Raw genomic sequence first — 20,473 nt, forward strand, 5'->3', positions numbered from 1 at the left:
AGACATGAGAAATTCTTCAGATAGAAAATACATTCTCTGGTCAGATAATTTAACACATTCTGGGGTCAAGTTAAGTACAGACAAGAGAAAGTAAAGGTGGAGAGAGAATGGAGATAGAGATGAATGACGGGAGTAAATGAGTATTTGGGTGACATCTGTTTTAGTCAGTCTGAGAACAGTCAGCCTTCTTGGGTGTGAGTTGGAGTAGAGGTGGGTGGGTGACTAACTTGCCTGGAAGGGAGAGCGGATCTTGATGTACTTGCTTCCCTCCACAGAGTAGATCTGACAGACCAGGAAACGGGTGACCCCAGAGTCTTTGTGCATGACACTGTACATGCCACGCCCCACTTTGATCAACGGAATCACGCCTGTTGAAGTGTGGCCGACCGGAGCTGAGGACAAGAACATAGAAAACTGAGCGATCAATGACTAAAGTAACCCGAGCCACGACTACTGACTTCTGTTAGCTCCCCAAACTAACGCCTGGGTATTAGGTCAGAACCCTAACACGGTCTTGGACCTAGGGTTTGATATCTGACGTCGTATGTATGAAGCGTCTCCGAGCAGGAGTGCTGATCGAGGTTCAGATCCATCCTGTCCATATCATCTTATTCATTAGGATATGAAAAGCAAAACTAGATCAGCAGTCCAATGAATACAGACGCTGGTCTGCACTGGTGTAACGGTTGGAACTGTGTTGCTTACTGGGTTGTATGTAGTAGTCCTTGGCGACCAGTGAGGTCATGGCAGAGAACTGGTCTGAGTGGGTGGTGGTGCGGAGGTAGTCCATGTTGAGGCTCTCTCCATTCTGCAGCTCTACCCGGCGCTCTGTGGCCTCGCGACCCAGGGGGCAGAACAGCTCACTGTGCACCACCGACACCGTCAGACCCAGACGGTTCTTCACCACGAACGGAGCCTCGTCCTTCTGGAAACTATCCGATGCCTGCTTGGCCGCCTCTGCAAAGGCCTGTCACACACACAAACACAGACACAAAAACACACACACACGTTCCCCCCCCAAAAAGGCCTTTTATAGAGCGCTTTTCAATACAACAAGGCAAGCTATTCCTTCACATTATTCAAAACAACCCACTTAAATAAAAAGGTAGCCATCTTTTCAGCTAGACAATAGAACAGCATGTACAAGAGTGCTGGTGTGTGACGTCATTGACTTACCGTGCCCAGGTTACTGAGCATGCCCAGTCCACACTTGGAGAGGGTGATGTTAAGCTGGTCCTTGCTGCTGATGCTGATGACGGTCTTGTAGTCAGGGATGCTGTAGTCCACTTCTTCTGATATACCTGTGTACTTCACTGGCTTCTTCTTCATCTGTAGTTCAGGGGAACGCATAGCCGTTACGTGTGTGTGGTGGTTAGTGTATTTACACTATATGTATGAGGGATGTCTGTGGAACATGGGACAGTGTGTGTATAAGATATTTTATAAGGGTCACCTTTAATCCCAGGGTCCAGGGTCTGAAGCCGTCTCGGGTCTCGTCTTCTAGGGGCTCCAGCAAAGGCTCCCACACCCCCATCACCTCGTTGAAGTAGTGAACCTAAACACACAACACTATGTTACCGTACACTAAATGCAGTCTGACTAAACCCATGTTTTGGTTGAATTGAGGTTTTGTAGTTGTTGTGTAAAGGCTGTGTAGATGTTGTGTAAAGGTTGTGTAAAGGTCATGTAGATGTTGTGTAAAGGGTTCTGTAAAGGTCATGTAGATGTTGTGTAGAGGGTTGTGTAAAGGGATGTGTAGTGGTTGTGCAGATATTGTATAGAGATGTGCAGTGTCTGACCTCCAGGTTGAGCTGGCTGTGCAGGTTGATGAGGGTGCTCCAGTTCTTGACGTCACCGTGCAAGGAAGACTTGGCCAGCAGCATGGGGATGGTGCGGTGGCCCACCCCAGCCTCCAGGGTCAGGCAGATGGAGTTGATGGCCACCTGCAGGGACTCGCCCTGGGGAATCAACGGGACCAGGGACTGGGCATCCTCATCTTTACCCTCCTCCTCCAGGAACCACAGCTTGAGGTCCCGCCAGGACCGGCGCTCCCACAGATCTGGGGGCACGGGGCTCTCCAGCTCAGACTGGGGTGTCTCGGCCCCGGCCGGGCTCAGCACAGACTGAATGGTAATCACTGTGTTGATAATGATGGGCGACACCTGGGGAGGGGGGGGGGGGGGGCACAGAGAAGAATTGAACGTCAGGCACATCACTCTGGTTTTGGTAGCTGGGCTAGAAATAAAAAAACATAGGAAAAAGTGACAATAAGGTCTACGACCAAACTGATATGCTCCTAACAGGTATTTTATTAGTGAGACGCTGCTTCCTGTCTTAAAAGTTTTGTTTTTGGCCGTGGCCTACCTTGAGCGTGAGTGCGTTGATGCAGACCTCCATAGCCTGCGGGGAGGTGGAGGACTGTGTGCTCTTGAAGAACACCTGGCAGGGCTGCAGCACAGTGGTCTCTTTGTTCCTTTTCTCCTTCAGGAAGGGGCAGGCCACCACCTTCAGGTCCTTGACCACCGCTGTCATCAGCTGACCGTCCGGATCGCTCTTCATCACCAGCTCGCACTCCGTGGTCATGACAAGGGCCGGGGCGTCGGCACGTGTCAGGTCGGCCACAAACACAATCTGGGGGTTCTTCACCAGAACATTAATCTCTGACTTGGCCACCCCCCCCACTGGAGCTATGTTACAGACACAGAGGAAAGCAGGGGCGTGTTCATTAGGTATCAAATGGTAGAAAAGCGTCAGAAACTACCTGAACTCCTCCAATCCAAAATTTCACGTTGTAAGAACATGACATTTGTGGTGAATATTGTGAATGTGTCATACCAGGCTCCTTGGAGGCTGCGGCAGCAGTGGGTTTAGTGCTACTGCTGTTCTTGGGGGCGGCAGAGGAGAATCCCTGCTGGCTGGCTTTGAGGAAGATGTCGGCCACAGTGAGCAGGAACTCCATGCTGGCACAGAGGTACACATCCTGCACCACCGTGTCCAAAGAGGTGCCCTCGCGCCCCTGCTTGTAGTTCACCTCCACCATCACGTTCCTCTCAGCACCCGGACGCATCGCCATCATCCTGACAGACAGGAGCCAGAGGGGCAGGTGGACATGAACCCTACAGCAAGGGCACTAATAACAAACCCTAACATAAGTGCACTAAATACCTTGTAATTTGTTTGTCAAATGATGTTACATTGAAGAGTGAGACTAACTTTCTGTTCTACTCTACAGATTAAAGATTCCATTCTCTCAAAACAATTGACATATACTTTATCCTTACCCAGATGGCAATACTCATGGGTTTTGATGAACTGGGAGTGAGAGATGAACTTAGTTGCTTTGACTATAATGGGGCTGCTAACCAAAGCCATTCATCTTAGCTGTGTGACAGTCCTATGTGAGTAGGCAGATGGTGAAGACGTGATGAACATGATGCCACGCTGAAGAACACATACTGAGCCTCGTACATCAACGCCAGCACCGAGGCACACGCTCATATGTTCACAGTACACACACAAACAACTCTGGTATCTCTCCCAGTTTTTGTGAATGTGTAAGTAGGCTCAGTACCGAGGTAACTGAGTGTGTGTTCTACCTGGCAGTGATCTTCTTGACTCTGCATCTCTTGTCGTCTAGCAGGCAGTCTGTGAGTTTGACGGAGGCCTTCATAGATCCGTCTGAGAACATGTGGACAGATGTAGAGATGGTCCCCAAGGTGAACTCAGCCAGCTTCAGCTGCTCATCCCTCGAGTCCAACACCTGCACCTGGACACACACACACACCAAAAAGTCTCTGTCTGTGGGCGTAAGAATATCCAAGTGAATGGCGTTTTATGTGGTCAATGACAGTGTTTGTGAAGGCCTGTAGTAGTGCAGAAGTCACCTCAGTCCAATTGGGGCTGTACAGGACCAGGGTCATGGAGTCAAACTTGAAGTCAAGTTTGAGTGTGCTCTTCAGCTTAGTGCTCTTCTGGGTCTCCACCACTGCAGCAGTTACCACCGTGTTGCCTACAGACAGGGTTCAACACAATTATAATAATATCACAATCACAACAACACGCGCACGACCACAACACACACACACACACACACACACATTCAACCCAGACTGACACACACTGCTGTCCTCACCGCTAGTGGGGTTAGTACCAGTACCTCCTGACGCCTGTGAGCCTTTGGTAGAGGCCGTGTCGGAGCGGTCCACTACACGTGGAGGAGGAGGGGGGGAAGCAGCGTCTGACGTCTCTGACAGGTTCTCACTCAGAGTCCGCAACACCACCGTCATATCATCCTGACTCAGGATCAGCTGGTAAGACACACACACCGTTACACTGATGCATCAACAACCAACATTTCATTCTAACATTTAATTTCACAGACTAACATTTGTTAATTGAGAGTTGGCTTTAACTAACACAGATACTCCGACACAAAAACTCCGAAACAAACACTCACGTTCATTGGTTTGAGGTGAGCAGTGATCTCTATGTCGGGAATGCTGTGGTACCAGGAGGCTGACAGGTTCCTTTGGATGGACAGGTCCAGGTTGACCGGCTTCAGAAGCTGGATCTCCCCCTGAAACCTCCCCTCCTCAAAGGTGGTTCTGGACAATCAAACACAAACAAACACAGCTTTACAGGTTCTGATTTGCTGCACATCCGGGGATGGACCAAATATGCAAAAGTAACTGAAATACACAGAGACATGTCAATTGTCCCATCCCTGTGCACAAATGAAGTAGTCCTTTCATTTTAAACAACTGCATCTATGACGTTTAATTCCCATCCTTGTACATCTACAGAATGGCCTGACTACCAGTGTATCTTACTAGCGACGCTGTACTGTCTCTCACCTGTACATCTTGAGTTCGCTGAGGCCCACAGTCATGGTGTCGATGATGGGAGGGATCTTGACATGCATCTGGGAGGGGACCATGGCGAAGCGGTTGTTGACCGTGACCATACCAAGGTCGGCCACAATGACGTTGGTGGAGGAGGAGGACTGCGGCAGGAAGACAACAGGAGCGTTGAAGTCCACGTCCAGAGAGATGCGCGTGCTGCGCTCAGCCAGCTCCATCACCCCCGTGGCCGCCTTCTCCGCTGCCTGCACAGTCACCTCAGCCAGGGCCTCCTTGGCCACCTGGAAGTTGTTGATGAAGGCCTGGGGGAGGAGGAGGGGGAAGAGGAGGAGAGTGGTCAGGTCATATTACAAAGTGCTCATGGATCGTCATAGCACTTAAGACAATCCTGATCAGTAGGTTCTGGGGCATTTTTGGTACCGTTATTAGTAAAGGCACTGGTTCTCGATACCCTGGAAAACTTCATTTTTTGAAACACAGGAGAGTATAGGTGAAAGATAGATAGGTGGAGTTAAGAAAGATGGCAGCGTGTCTCTTACCAGGATGGAGGAGACAAACTTGTTGAGGAAGATGACCTGGATGCAGCCCACCGTCAGGGTGATGCTGGTGTCCACTTTACGCATGTCTAGATAGGCGTCGCCCTCCGTGGCTTCCGTGTGGTTCACCATGCGGAAAGCAAACACCTCCTTATCGGCTATGGACACACACTAGAACGCAGAATCCATACAGAAATACACATTAGAAGCACACCAGCAGAAAGCGAAAAGGAACAACAATCGTAACTTCTCGGGAATGTTGTCCCTCGACTGGGAAAATAACAAAAAAAGTAATAATAAAAAGACAATAAATCTAAGGATATATTGGATTTGTATTTCCCAGGTATGGCTAGTCAATGACAGCTGGATATTCATGAGGGCACGCAATGGAAAATGATTTTAAACAATTTCAAACCGAACATGAAAAAGTCCAGGTAGTCCCTCCCTGTTTGTTAGTGTTGTTTTTCACCATTTATTGCCTAATGAACATGACCCTGTCTTGGTGTGTGTAAGCGCCCTGTATTGGAGGCTACCTGCTTGTACAAAGCCTCCTTATCACAGTCCAGGATGACTATGTTCTTCAGGTTGGCCAGAACCTCCACCGCCTTTTTCCTCATCAGCACCTCCGACACCAGGCCTGGAACGTAGAACAGAGGTAGAGAGAACAGGTAGAATATCAGAAGGAGGAGGGGTAGAACAATTCTAGAAAATAGACGGGTGTGTTTCAGTACCAGAGCCAATTGGACATGATCATCAGTGGCCTATCTGCTTCATTATGTGTACCACAAGGTGGCACTAGGATCATTATCGTGTGTGTGTGTGTGTGTGTGTGTGCGCGCGCGCTCATGGGTGTGGGAGTGTCCTGTCAACACATCACACAAACACACCAAATGTTGATATTTGATGCAATGTCATCATAACTCATGCATGCAGCTGTTGACTTCTGTTGTGGACGTGTGTTGCAGGTGGGGAATTGTCTTCTGTGAGGCGGCCCTTACCCTCGATGCTGATCTCTGCTATCCTGTGGCTCTGGCCTCGGATGAAAACCTTCAGACAGTTGAGATCGGCTCTGATGTGCAAATTCACCACGTCCTCAAACTTTGACTTCTTAGAAGCTAAGGAGAAGGGAGCAGAGAGACATTTATGAAAGAGTTGTTCTGTCGTCAAAACTTAAAAGAACCTTTGATGTGAAGATGACTTTGTTCGTGCATCATAATACATCAAGTGGTCCATACAATGGCATGGAAATGTACTACGTATTAGGAGAATACGTGTCTACTAAATATCTCCACATGCAACAAATATACAGAAGGTATATTACCTAACCAATGTCTCTTCCACTTTCGACTACCTTGAATCATGAAATTGTAAATCAATATCAACATTGGAAAAGTCTTAGTTCCAGTAAGCAGAATTGATTCCATGAAACGGATAGTTACATGTTTTTTTTGCCACGGCCGATTCCTCCTTCTTCTCGCCTTCCTCCCCCTCTCCCTCGTCCTCCTCGGGGATGGTGGGCAGCTCCTCCTGGCTGGGCGCCGCCTCCTTGGTCGGGGGGAGGAGACTAATCAGGAAGTTCATGGCATTGAGCAGGGCCTCCGTGTGCAGGTGTATGTCCAGAGACGAGAAGTTCACCTGAGACATCACACACAAACATACCACTTCCACTATGAACACACACTAATACACCTAAGCAGAGTAGTGAGCTCAAATCAACATCATGTTGAAGGTCCAACTGTGGGTTAACACAGTTGTATTGTACTGTATTGCAAGACATTACCTTAACTGATTGTTCAGTGTTCTTGTACTCAGACTTGAATTCTGGCCCATTCTTATCAGCCTGAAAGAGACATTGGCGCTATTAGACCTGCTCTACTGTTAATCTACATTGGATGAAGAATGCAAGAAGACAGTGTTGACTGTTGAAGTGTTCACTGTGTGTGTGTGTGCGTGTACCTTAGTGTACTCCAATGTGAGGAGATCATCCTCTGTGTTGTCTAGTGTGGTGATCAGGTGCACTTTCTTCTCCTCTGAATCTGGACAAGTATACAAAACCAGAAAATCATATCACACATACACACGTCTGCAGACATGCCACACACATACAACTACCTACAACCATGCAACATATAACAACATTTATCTTATGATATACAGTGAGGGAAAAAAGTATTTGATCCCCTGCTGATTTTGTACGTTTGCCCACTAACAAAGACATGATCAGTCTATAATTTTAATGGTAGGTTTATTTGAACAGTGAGAGACAGAATAACAACAAAGAAATCCAGAAAAACGCATGTCAAAAATGTTATAAATTGATTTGCATTTTAATGAGGGAAATAAGTACTTGACCCCTCTGCAAAACATGACTTAGTACTTGGTGGCAAAACCCTTGTTGGCAATCACAGAGGTCAGACGTTTCTTATAGTTGGCCACCAGGTTTGCACACATCTCAGGAGGGATTTTGTCCCACTCCTCTTTGCAGATCTTCTCCAAGTCATTAAGGTTTCGAGGCTGACGTTTGGCAACTCGAACCTTCAGCTCCCTCCACAGATTGTCTATGGGATTAAGGTCTGGAGACTGGCTAGGCCACTCCAGACCTTAATGTGCTTCTTCTTGAGCCACTCCTTTGTTGCCTTGGCCGTGTGTTTTGGGTCATTGTCATGCTGGAATACCCATCCACGACCCATTTTCAATGCCCTGGTTGAGGGAAGGAGGTTCTCACCCAAGATTTTACGGTACATGGCCTCGTCCATCGTCCCTTTGATGCGGTGAAGTTGTCCTGTCCCCTTAGCAGAAAAACACCCCCAAAGCATAATGTTTCCACCTCCATGTTTGACGGTGGGGATGGTGTTCTTGGGGTCATAGGCTGAATCATTCAGATGTTCATTGGCAAACTTCAGACGGGCCTGTATATGTGCTTTCTTGAGCAGGGGGACCTTGCGGGCGCTGCAGGATTTCAGTCCTTCACGGCATAGTGTGTTACCAATTGTTTTCTTGGTGACTATGGTCCCAGCTGCCTTGAGATCATTGACAAGATCCTCCCATGTAGTTCTGGGCTGATTCCTCACCGTTCTCATGATCATTGCAACTCCACGAGGTGAGATCTTGCATGGAGCCCCAGGCCGAGGGAGATTGACAGTTATTTTGTGTTTCTTCCATTTGCGAATAATCGCACCAACTGTTGTCACCTTCTCACCAAGCTGCTTGGCGATGGTCTTGTAGCCCATTCCAGCCTTGTGTAGGTCTACAATCTTGTCCCTGACATCCTTGGAGAGCTCTTTGGTCTTGGCCATGGTGGAGAGTTTGGAATCTGATTGATTGATTGCTTCTGTGGACAGGTGTCTTTTATACAGGTAACAAGCTGAGATTAGGAGCACTCCCTTTAAGGAGTGTGCTCCTAATCTCAGCTCGTTACCTGTATAAAAGACACCTGGGAGCCAGAAATCTTTCTGATTGAGAGGGGGTCAAATACTTATTTCCCTCATTAAAATGCAAATCAATTTATAACATTTTTGACATGCGTTTTTCTGGATTTTGTTGTTGTTATTCTGTATCTCACTGTTCAAATAAACCTACCATTAAAATTATAGACTGATCATTTCTTTGTCAGTGGGAAAACGTACAAAATCAGCAGGGGATCAAATACTTTTTTCCCTCACTGTATATACACAAATGTCTTCACAGTCCAAGCGCAGCAAGGCGCACACTGCCGTTCTGCTAGTACTCAGAAAATGCAATCGCAGGAAAAACAGTTCTGAAAGCAAACTAGATGAGAGTGATTTCAGGTGAAAGAGATGAAAATATATGGTAAAAGCGTAGAAAGAGGGGTGATCTAAAGATGCAACAACTACAATGGTTTGCTAACAAACATTACTAGAATAGTGCCTTTGAATGCAGTGGACAACGAAATAAAGTTCATTTGAAAACCAATAGAACAGGAGAGAAATGCTGGTTTCAATGGCATATAAGAACATCTTCATAAAACAGACACATTCAAGTTTGGCTACCTTTTCTGGCATCTCCCCTAATGTCAGAGCTGGTGTGGATATCTACGGCTGTAGTGAAGGTGCATATCACTCATTTCGACATTATGTAAATGTATACAAATTAGATTTAAATACTTTCGATTGTGAATTTCTGCCTCAGTTGACAGCTCTAACAGCCATTTCCTCACTTACCCATGTACTCGGGGCACTCTAGGCAGATCTCTCGTAGGAATGTGTAGGATGTCATGTCGAAGGTACGTAGCTTCAGCTCGGTGCCCAGCCCCTCGATGTCCAGGTGTAACACTGTGACCTCCTGGCCTCCAGACAGACGACACAGCTGAACAGACAGCTAGACAGCAGAAAAAGAAGGGATATGGGGTTCAAGTTCACGCATGCACACACACGCTCCTATACTATCAATCAGAGTGAACGCAACTAAATGAAGTGTTTAGGTACTCTCTCACACGCACACAGACGTAGATGAGATTAAGCATACTTTGCTGATCTCAAACGTCATGAGGAACTCTGTCATGTTCTTCTTGGGGTCTTTCTTGACCAGACCTCTCCTCTTGACCGAGTCGGAGCGCTGCAGAGGGCTGGGCATGTTGTCGGGGAAGAACGGACGGTCTCCTATAGGAGAGCTGGGAGCATCGTAGAACAGATCCTCCTCTGAGCCTGCACACACACACAAACGTAAATGCCACACCAACGTCTGTCATGATCACGGTCGTGTGTATGCGTAATAAAGTACAGACGTCCATTTGTAATGTGTACACAGGGCTGTATGTGTGTGCGTACATGTCTCACCTGATTCCCATATCAGGGAGTTGCGCAGTTCAGCCATGGTTGGTTTCCTGGGGGTTAGCTGAGGGGTGTATGACTGCTTTGGAGCCTGCACCATAAACACAAGCAGAGATTACACGCTGCACATAGATTTCTGTTGGGTTGTCTATCTACACACAAAAACAACAGACATTTCAGACAGAGTCAACCTACAGACAGGCAGAGATAGAGGTCCAGTAGAGTTAGTACCTTCGATGTAGAGTGCATGTTGGTGCTGCGCGGGGCCGGCCTGCTCTCCGGCAGCGGGATGCTGTCGATCAGCTCCAGCACACCCCGTACCTTATCATCAGAGATCCTCAGAGACAGTAGAGGCAGCTCCCCGGAGATTTTAAACCTGACACACACACACACACACTTTATTCATCTGACCAGCTATTTGACAAACATCATTACACAGTGGCTGACTGTCCATCACACCCACACACCAACCCACACACCCCTTTTCCCTCTTACTTGGGCATGCGTGAATCTGTGACCACCATGGCTCGGCTGAACACCACCTTGACGTCGACAGGCTCCAGGATGTGGAGGGCCGACTGCCTCAGCTTACGGGCTTTCTTCCAGTCCCCGTCTAACACAACACAACAACCACTGGCACGGTTAAGCCTCATGTATAGTCTACCTAAGTACGCAACGCAAGAACACAATAAGCTACACAAAATGTATTCCCTGCGTAGTTGCGTCTCATGACATTTTGGGCAATAAACGTTTAGATAATTGTGTGTGTGTCTCCATACGCGAGTTTGCGTGTGTGTGCCTTCGTCCATCTGTGTGTGTACCTGGTTTGCTGTAGAGGAACTGTAGGCTGCTGAGCTGGACGTCAAAGCGGTCGTAGGCTCGGGACATAATGTCCTCTATAGTACTTCTCCCTACAGAGAGCTGTGGCAGCCCTTCTCTGCTCAGACTAGACACCTGATAACACAAGACGATGCCATAACACCTGGGTGAGGTCCTGTTCATTAGGCAGGGATTTACATTAAACGGTTGCCTGGGGCAAGTAAATTAAAACAGTCAGGCAAGTGGATCCTTCACTGTGGTTGCCCTATTTGGCAAGTCAAATTTTGTTAATGTGTTACCTCTACTGTTCCATTTTTCATTTGACTTTAGTGATTCAAAACAAAAACCCAGCCAAGTGTGGTGTGATCAATCATAATTATCAACTACTCCATATATCGTCTCTTTCCTCCGTCTCTCACTCACTCAAGTCCGATCCGACCTCTCTCTCTACACAAACGCGCATGCTGCGCACATTGAAGTGACTTACCTTGAAGTGACCCAGGTCCAATAGCATGAGGTTCTGGGTGGAGTCGTAGAAGCCGGTTTGGGGCACGATCACGTAGGAGGCCATGAGGTTGATGTTCAGATCCAGAACCTTCTGGGTCTCAATCACGTACATCAGCCCTTCAGACAACAACATAGAATGGTTGTTATACTTCAACATGTTCTTCCATATGGATATGAAAGGGAAGGTGTGTGTGTGTGCCAGAAGGAAGTATGGAGTGGAGATTGAGGTCAACGGCTTGTATCCTGTCTGATGAATCAGAGTAAATGTCCATAGAAGGTAAATTAGAATAGATGTTTGGGTCTGCAGCACATGTCAAAAATCTATCAGTACTGTGTTTCTTGTGAAAAGCCAGGAACGTGAGTGTGGCCTGTCAGTCAGAGCTAGAGGCGGGGCTCTGACCTGTGGAGGTGCGGTCTCTGAACTGCTCCAGCTTCATGAGAGTGGCGTTGGTCAGATCGTCTAGCTGGAGGTCATCAGGTGGCGAGAAGAACGCACTCATGCTGTTCACCGTCACCTGCCGGAGAGAGAGACAGGTACCCATGTTGTTACACACACGCACAAAAACAGGTGGTGCGGACTTTCGTTCTAACAACTACATGCCTGATTGAACCGAGGAACGACTGGAATACAATTATGTACACAGGACACACGCGCACAAAAATGCACAAACAAACACACACTCACAGCATCATAGATTATCTCCAGAGGCTGGGATTCGACGCGGAGCCGCTGGTCAGCGCTCTCGTCTAGAGGGTTGGTCTCAAACAGGATGTCCAACAGGGGGGTCCCCGTTACCGTGGCAGCCTTCCTTGACGACAGCAACGTGGGTGCTGGGCGGTTATTGGCCAGCCCTGTCACCTCAAACAGACTGAGCTGGGCCGACAGCCTGAGAGCAGCAGCAACAAGAGCATCAGAACCAAGGGCAGAAAGAAGGGGGGTGAGAGTGGAGGAGGCAGAGGAAGAGAGAGAGGAGGGAAAAGCAGAGAGAGAGAAAGAAAAAGAGATACTGGCAAACCGAGAATCGCAAAATGGTGGCACAAAAAAAAAAGGCAACTATAGTGCATCCCATTGATAAAGCACTAAAACAGAGCAGGGAAGGAAGGGGAAGTATTTAAATGCAGGGTCTGTTCGGAAGCGTACAGGTTTACCGCTACGGCAGATATGATATTCTGTCATGTAGAATTGGGCATCATGTCAGTTCTATTCATTTCTATCTGCAACGTTCTGAACGTTTCACCTTAGGGAACACACCCCATATTGTACTTACTTAATTGCTTGTGCTCCAGGCCTCTGGGTCAGCATGGATTTCAGATCTTCAACTGTTAGTTTGAGGATTTCATTCTGGTCCTTGTTGTCTTTCATTGAGACAGACATCCTCTCCATGTGGAAATTAATCTTCATGTCCTCAAACTGCACAAACAAGATCAGAGAGAAAGGGAGACTGAACAGTGTCCTAGATTATCTTTATCTCGTTTGGAAGACGCCAGGGACTGTGGTACTGCACTACAGTGTGTGGGAATATGCAGTAGCAACTCACGTTCTTTGGCAGATTATGATTGACAGCAATCTCACTGTAGCCGATGGCAGTGTAGAGTTTGGCCTTCTCAGCAGAAGTCATAAACTCGTCAAAAGCTGAGGAGAATTAGAAGACCAAAAAAAAACGGCATTATGCTTTACAACATGATTAACAATAACATTAAAACATCAGGTGCACCTTATCAAGATCATTTCAAATTAACTTTACAAAAGGTAGTACAGAGTGCAAAATGCAGTTCCAAGTGCACAGTTAAATCCGTATAAAAAAAATAAAAATCACGGCAGCTGTGATGGAAACAGGACGTTTCGGTACAAGTTTATAAATGCCGACAGATAATTTGTTCGTGCGACATGGTGGGTGGGTTCTTTTTGTGTCTGTAAAATACATTATTTGAGAAATGGCGGTGGAAACGCTACAGATATACATGAACATCATTGGTCTAAAACCATCATCATGAGCACCTTGTCATCAACATGATTCAATACTTCATAATTCATAGGGTGGGACAGGACAGGTTTAATGCCCATTTGGAAATAATTTTGTCCAGTGTTCTTTAATCCTGGTCCTGGAGACCCACAGGGTGTGCAGGTTTTTATCTCCAGCCCAGCATTAACACCATTGACTCAACTAATTTAGTTTAACGGTTATTTTATTTTCATGACGGTCTTCATCCATAACTGTCGGTTACACAGTAATTGTGTCAGCCCTAGTTACACACCCCATGGTTCCCCAGGACCAGGATTGAAGAACACTGTTCATCGAAATAGTAAGAGTGCAGAGCCAACAATCAACATGTCAACTGCGGCGCATTGGCATGCTCATGACACACAGTAAACCAGCTGAATGATTGGCACGGTGGCCTTTGCATTATCATAGAGGGTATACAGTGCATTCGAAAAGTATTCAGACCCCTTGACTTTATCCACATTTTCTTACGTTACAGCCTTATTCTAAAATGTATTAAATAAAACATTTCCTCATCGATCTACACACAATACCCCATAATGACAAAGCAAAAACAGGTTTAGAAATGTTGCTTTACTTAAATATCACATTTACATAAGTATTCAGACCCTTTACTCAGTACTTTGTTGAAGCACCTTTGGCAGCGATTACAACCTCAAGTCTCCTTGAGTATGACGCTACAAGCTTGGCACACCTGTATTTGGGGAGTTTCTCCTATTCTTCTCTGCAGATCCTCTCAAGCTCTGTCAGGTTGGATGGGGAGCGTCGCTGCACAGCTATTTTCAGGTCTCTCCAGAGATGTTCAATCAGGTTCAAGTCCGGGCTCTGGCTGGGCCACTCAAGGACATTCAGAAACATGTTCCGAAGCCACTCCTGCATTGTCTTGGCTGTGTGCTTAGGGTCGTTGTCCTGTTGTAAGGTGAACAGTCGCCCCAGTCTGAGGTCCTGAGCGCTCTGGAGTAGGTTTTCATCAAGGATCTCTCTGTGCTTTGCTCCGTTCATCTGTACTTTGCTCCGGCCCTTCTCCCTCGATTGCTCAGTTTGGCCGGGTGGCCAGCTCTAGAAAGAGTCTTGGTGGTTCCAAATTTCTGCCATTTAAGAATGATGGAGGCCACTGTGTTCTTGGGGACCTTCAATGCTGCATAAATGTTTTGGTACCCTTCCCCAGATTTGTGCCTCGACACAATCCTGTCTCAGAGCTCTACGGACAATTCCTTTGACCTCATGGTTTGGTTTTTGCGCTGACATGCACTGTCAACTGTGGGACCTTACAGTGAGGGAAAAAAGTATTTGATCCCCTGCTGATTTTGTACGTTTGCCCACTGACAAAGACATGATCAGTCTATAATTTTAAATGGTAGGTTTATTTGAACAGTGAGAGACAGAATAACAACAACAAAAATCCAGAAAAACGCATGTCAAAAATGTTATAAATTGATTTGCATTTTAATGAGGGAAATAAGTATTTGACCCCTCTGCAAAACATGACTTAGTACTTGGTGGCAAAACCCTTGTTGGCAATCACAGAGGTCAGACGTTTCTTGTAGTTGGGTTTTGCACACATCTCAGGAGGGATTTTGTCCCACTCCTCTTTGCAGATCATTAAGGTTGAGGCTGACGTTTGGCAACTCGAACCTTCAGCTCCCTCCACAGATTGTCTATGGGATTAAGGTCTGGAGACTGGCTAGGCCACTCCAGGACCTTAATGTGCTTCTTCTTGAGACACTCCTTTGTTGACTTGGCTGTGTGTTTTGGGTCATTGTCATGCTGGAATACCCACCCACGACCCATTTTCAATGCCCTGGCTGAGGGAAGGAGGTTCTCACCAAAGATTTGACGGTACATGGCCCCGTCCATCGTCCCTTTGACGCGGTGAAGTTGTCTTGTCCCCTTAGCAGAAAAAACCCCCCAAAGCATAATGTTTCCACCTCCATGTTTGACAGTGGGGATGGTGTTCTTGGGGTCATAGGCAGCATTCCTCCTCCTCCAAACACGGCGAGTTGAGTTGATGCCAAAGAGCTCGATTTTGGTCTCATCTGACCACAACACTTTCACCCAGTTCTCCTCTGAATCATTCAGATGTTCATTGGCAAACTTCAGACGGGCCTGTATATGTGCTTTCTTGAGCAGGGGGACCTTGCGGGCGCTGCAGGATTTCAGTCCTTCACGGTGTAGTGTGTTACCAATTGTTTTCTTGGTGACTATGGTCCCAGCTGCCTTGAGATCATTGACAAGATCCTCCCGTGTAGTTCTGGGCTGATTCCTCACCGTTCTAATGATCATTGCAACTCCACGAGATGAGATCTTGCATGGAGCCCCAGGCCGAAGGAGATTGACAGTTATTTTGTGTTTTTTCCATTTGCGAATAATCGCACCAACTGTTGTCACCTTCTCACCAAGCTGCTTGGCGATGGTCTTGTAGCCCATTCCAGCCTTGTGTAGGTCTACAATCTTGTCCCTGACATCCTTGGAGAGCTCTTTGGTCTTGGCCATGGTGGAGAGTTTGGAATCTGATTGATTGATTGCTTCTGTGGACAGGTGTCTTTTATACAGGAAACAAACTGAGATTAGGAGCACTCCCTTTAAGACTGTGCTCCTAATCTCAGCTCGTTACCTGTATAAAAGACACCTGGGAGCCAGAAATCTTTCTGATTGAGAGGGGGTCAAATACTTACTTCCCTAATTAAAATGCAAATCAATTTATAACATTTTTGACATACGTTTTTTCTCTCACTGTTCAAATAAACCTACCATTAAAATTATAGAATGATCATTTCTTTGTCAGTTGGCAAACGTACAAAATCAGCAGGGGATCAAATACTTTTTTCCCTCACTGTATATAGACAGGTGTGTCCTTTCCCAGATCATGTCCAATCAATTGAATTTACCACAGGTGGACTCCAATCAGGTTGTAGAAACATCAAGGACGATCAATGGAAACAGGATGCACCGGAGCTCAATTTCAAGTCTCCTAGCAAAGGGTATTTTACACTTACGTAAATAAGGTATTTCTGTTTTTAATTTTTAATACATTTGCAAAAACTTAAAAAAAACTATTTTCACTGTAATTTTGGGATATTGTGTGTAGATTGCAAAAAAAAAAAGAGAGGCGAGCTGTAGATGACTAAGCATTGACGCCCTCGTAGCCTACTTGTTTGATCTCATTTGTTGACACTCTCCTCCCATGGGGATTTCTCCCAATAAAAATAAATGTTCAGTTGGTTCAGAATGCATATGCTAATGCAGCCCAAACTCCAACCGTGCTTCATCTGTGTCAGATGATTCCCCGGTAAGGAGCGACAGCCTCCTAGACAATGGACGTTGAAGGTCTAGGCCCAGGTCTAAGCCCAGAAGATTTACAGGAATTCAAATCAAATCAAATCAAATTGTATTGGTCACATGCGCCGAATACAACAGGTGCAGACATTACAGTGAAATGCTTACTTACAGCCCTTAACCAACAGTGCATTTATTTTAAACAAAAAAAGTAAGAATAAAACAACAACAAAAAAGTGTTGAGAAAAAAAAGAGCAGAAGTAAAATAAAGTGACAGTAGGGAGGCTATATATACAGTAAAATAAAGTGACAGTAGGGAGGCTATATATACAGGGGGGTACCGTTGCATAGTCAATGTGCGGGGGCACCGGCTAGTTGAGGTAGTTGAGGTAATATGTACATGTGGGTAGAGTTAAAGTGACTATGCATAAATACTTAACAGAGTAGCAGCAGCGTAAAAAGGATGGGGTGGGGGGGCAGTGCAAATATTCCGGGTAGCCATGATTAGCTGTTCAGGAGTCTTATGGCTTGGGGGTAGAAGCTGTTGAGAAGTCTTTTGGACCTAGACTTGGCACTCCGGTACCGCTTGCCGTGCGGTAGCAGAGAGAACAGTCTATGACTAGGGTGGCTGGAGTCTTTGACAATTTTGAGGGCCTTCCTCTGACACCGCCTGGTATAGAGGTCCTGGATGGCAGGGAGCTTTGCCCCAGTGATGTACTGGGCCGTACGCACTACCCTCTGTAGTGCCTTGCGGTCAGAGGCCAAGCAGTTGCCATACCAGGCGGTGATGCAACCAGTCAGGATGCTCTCGATGGTGCAGCTGTAGAATTTTTTGAGGATCTGAGGACCCATGCCAAATCTTTTTAGTCTCCTGAGGGGGAATAGGCTTTGTCGTGCCCTCTTCACGACTGTCTTGGTGTGTTTGGACCATGATAGTTCGTTGGTGATGTGGACACCAAGGAACTTGAAGCTCTCAACCTGTTCCACTACAGCCCCGTCGATGAGAATGGGGGCGTGCTCAGTCCTCTTTTTTTTCCTGTAGTCCACAATCATCTCCTTTGTCTTGGTCACGTTGAGGGAGAGGTTGTTGTCCTGGCACCACACGGCCAGATCTCTGACCTCCTCCCTATAGGCTGTCTCATCGTTGTCGGTGATCAGGCCTACCACTGTTGTGTCGTCGGCAAACTTAATGATGGTGTTGGAGTCGTGCCTGGCCATGCAGTCATGGGTGAACAGAGAGTACAGGAGGGGACTGAGCACGCACCCCTGAGGGGCCCCCGTGTTGAGGATCAGTGTGGCAGATGTGTTGTTACCTACCCTTACCACCTGGGGGCGGCCCGTCAGGAAGTCCAGGATCCAGTTGCAGAGGGAGGTGTTTAGTCCTAGGATCCTTAGCTTAGTGATGAGCTTAGAGGGCACTATGGTGTTGAATGCTGAGCTGTAGTCAATGAATAGCATTCTCACGTAGGTGTTCCTCTTGTCCAGGTGGGAAAGGGCAGTGTGGAGTGCGATAGAGATTGCATCATCTGTGGATCTGTTGGGGCGGTATGCAAATTGGAGTGGGTCTAGGGTTTCTGGGATTATGCTGTTGATGTGAGCCATGACCAGTCTTTCAAAGCACTTCATGGCTACAGACGTCAGTGCTACGGGTCGGTAGTCATTTAGGCAGGTTATCTTAGAGTTCTTGGGCACGGGGACTATGGTGGTCTGCTTGAAACATGTTGGTATTACAGACTCAGTCAGGGACATGTTGAAAATGTCAGTGAAGACACTTGCCAGTTGGTCAGCACATGCTCGGAGTACACGTCCTGGTAATCCGTCTGGCCCTGCGGCCTTGTGAATGTTGACCTGCTTAAAAGTCTTACTCACATCGGCTACGGAGAGCGTGATCACATAGTCGTCCGGAGCAGCTGGTGCTCTCATGCATGCTTCAGTGTTGCTTGCCTCGAAGCGAGCATAGAAGTGGTTTAGCTCGTCTGGTAGGCTTGTGTCACTGGGCAGCTCGCGGCTGTGCTTCCCTTTGTAGTCTGTAATAGTTTTCAAGCCCTGCCACATCCGACGAGCGTCAGAGCCAGTGTAGTATGATTCAATCTTAGACCTGTATTGACTCTTTGCCTGTTTGATGGTTCGTCGGAGGTCATAGCGGGATTTCTTATAAGCGTCCGGGTTAGAGTCCCGTTCCTTGAAAGCGGCAGCTCTACCCTTTAGCTCAGTGCGGATGTTTCCTGTAATCCATGGCTTCTGGTTGGGGTATGTACGTACGGTCACTGTGGGGACGACATCATCGATGCACTTATTGATGAAGCCAGTGACTGATGTGGTGTACTCCTCAATGCTGTCTGAAGAATCCCGGAACATGTTCCAGTCTGTGCTAGCAAAACAGTCCTGTAGCTTAGCATCTGCGTCATCTGACCACTTTTTTATTAACCGAATCACTGGTGCTTCCTGCTTCAGTTTTTGCTTATAAGCAGGAATCAGGAGGATAGAGTTATGGTCAGATTTGCCAAATGGAGGGCGAGGGAGAGCTTTGTATGCGTCTCTGTGTGTGGAGTAAAGGTGGTCTAGAGTTTTTTCCCCTCTGGTTGCACATTTAACATGCTGGTAGAAATTAGGTAGAACGGATTTAAGTTTCCCTGCATTAAAGTCCCCGGCTACTAGGAGCGCTGCATCTGGATGAGCGTTTTCCTGTTGATTAATGGCCTTGTACAACACATTCAGTGCAATCTTAATGCCAGCATTGGTTTGTGGTGGTAAATAGACAGCTATGAAAAATATAGATGAAAACTCTCTTGGTAAATAGTGTGGTCTACAGCTTATCATAAGATACTCTACCTCAGGCGAGCAAAACCTCGAGACTTCCTTAGTATAAACCTCGAGACTTCCCCACCTCAATATCAGTATGGGGTCTTTTCTAGAGCTTAGTTTTGCCATTGACTACTTTTGTAGCTAGGTTTGTACTTGGTAGGCCTACAATGGCATTTAGCTAGCCAAGGCCTACTTCAAGCTTGCAAGCGCCAAGCCACAAAGACTGCAGCTGTGGCAGAATGCTGGCAATAATAGATATTTCGCATATTTTTGATTAGTCACAGTGTGACCCTGTATTAAATGTGTAATGTCTAATTTAATATGAAGGTACAGTGCCGTCAAAAAGTATTTATACCCATTGACTTATTCCACATTGTTTTGTTTCAGCCTGAATTCAAAATGGATTCAATTGATTTGTTTTCTCTCACCCAACTACACACAATACCCCATAATGACAAAATGAAAACATACTTTTGGAATATTGTATGAACATGAAATACAAAAATACCTAATTTACATAAGTACTGTATTCACACCCCTGAGTCAATACTTTGTAGAAGCACCTTTAGCAGCGATTACAGCTGTGAGTCTGTCTGGGTAAGTCTCTAAGCGCTTTCCACACCTGGATTGTGCAACATTTGCCCATTATTATTTTCAAAATGTTAGCTAGACAACCATTTTCAGGTCATGTCATAGCTTTTCAAGTAGATTTAAGTCAAAACTGTAACTCGGCCACTCCAGAACATTCACTGTCTTCTTGGTAAGCAACTCCAGTGTAGATTTGGCCTTGTGTTTAAGGTTATTGTCCTGCTGAAAGGTGAATTAATCTCCCAGTGTTTGATGGAAAGCAGACTGAACCAGGTTTTTCTCTAGGATTT

At 46.5% G+C, this 20,473-nt stretch overlaps 1 protein-coding gene across 3 annotated transcripts in view; it reads right to left on the minus strand.

The window, feature by feature from the left end:
* Positions 1–20,473, minus strand: part of LOC311144983 (intermembrane lipid transfer protein VPS13A-like) — a 72,007-nt gene that overhangs the window by 37,136 nt on the left and 14,398 nt on the right. For 2 of the 3 annotated variants that reach the window (XM_084181182.1, XM_084181181.1), the window contains exons 4-32: positions 13,050–13,144; positions 12,780–12,922; positions 12,197–12,398; positions 11,912–12,026; positions 11,492–11,628; positions 11,007–11,139; positions 10,681–10,798; positions 10,417–10,561; positions 10,192–10,276; positions 9,881–10,059; positions 9,577–9,733; positions 7,352–7,431; positions 7,176–7,235; positions 6,835–7,030; positions 6,394–6,510; positions 5,929–6,032; positions 5,399–5,566; positions 4,854–5,161; positions 4,457–4,604; positions 4,133–4,307; positions 3,885–4,009; positions 3,597–3,766; positions 2,836–3,077; positions 2,365–2,687; positions 1,800–2,162; positions 1,454–1,555; positions 1,177–1,329; positions 706–967; positions 232–392 (exon numbers count right to left, since the gene is read on the minus strand). In XM_084181182.1, the coding sequence (XP_084037308.1) occupies positions 232–392; positions 706–967; positions 1,177–1,329; positions 1,454–1,555; positions 1,800–2,162; positions 2,365–2,687; positions 2,836–3,077; positions 3,597–3,766; positions 3,885–4,009; positions 4,133–4,307; positions 4,457–4,604; positions 4,854–5,161; positions 5,399–5,566; positions 5,929–6,032; positions 6,394–6,510; positions 6,835–7,030; positions 7,176–7,235; positions 7,352–7,431; positions 9,577–9,733; positions 9,881–10,059; positions 10,192–10,276; positions 10,417–10,561; positions 10,681–10,798; positions 11,007–11,139; positions 11,492–11,628; positions 11,912–12,026; positions 12,197–12,398; positions 12,780–12,922; positions 13,050–13,144 (4,766 nt within the window). The remainder of the gene's footprint in view (positions 1–231; positions 393–705; positions 968–1,176; positions 1,330–1,453; positions 1,556–1,799; positions 2,163–2,364; positions 2,688–2,835; positions 3,078–3,596; positions 3,767–3,884; positions 4,010–4,132; positions 4,308–4,456; positions 4,605–4,853; positions 5,162–5,398; positions 5,567–5,928; positions 6,033–6,393; positions 6,511–6,834; positions 7,031–7,175; positions 7,236–7,351; positions 7,432–9,576; positions 9,734–9,880; positions 10,060–10,191; positions 10,277–10,416; positions 10,562–10,680; positions 10,799–11,006; positions 11,140–11,491; positions 11,629–11,911; positions 12,027–12,196; positions 12,399–12,779; positions 12,923–13,049; positions 13,145–20,473) is intronic. The other variant, XM_084181183.1, reaches the window with a different exon arrangement.

This window comes from Coregonus lavaretus (assembly GCF_964263955.1).
Source record: "Coregonus lavaretus genome assembly, chromosome: 17".
Lineage (NCBI taxonomy): Eukaryota > Metazoa > Chordata > Actinopteri > Salmoniformes > Salmonidae > Coregonus > Coregonus lavaretus.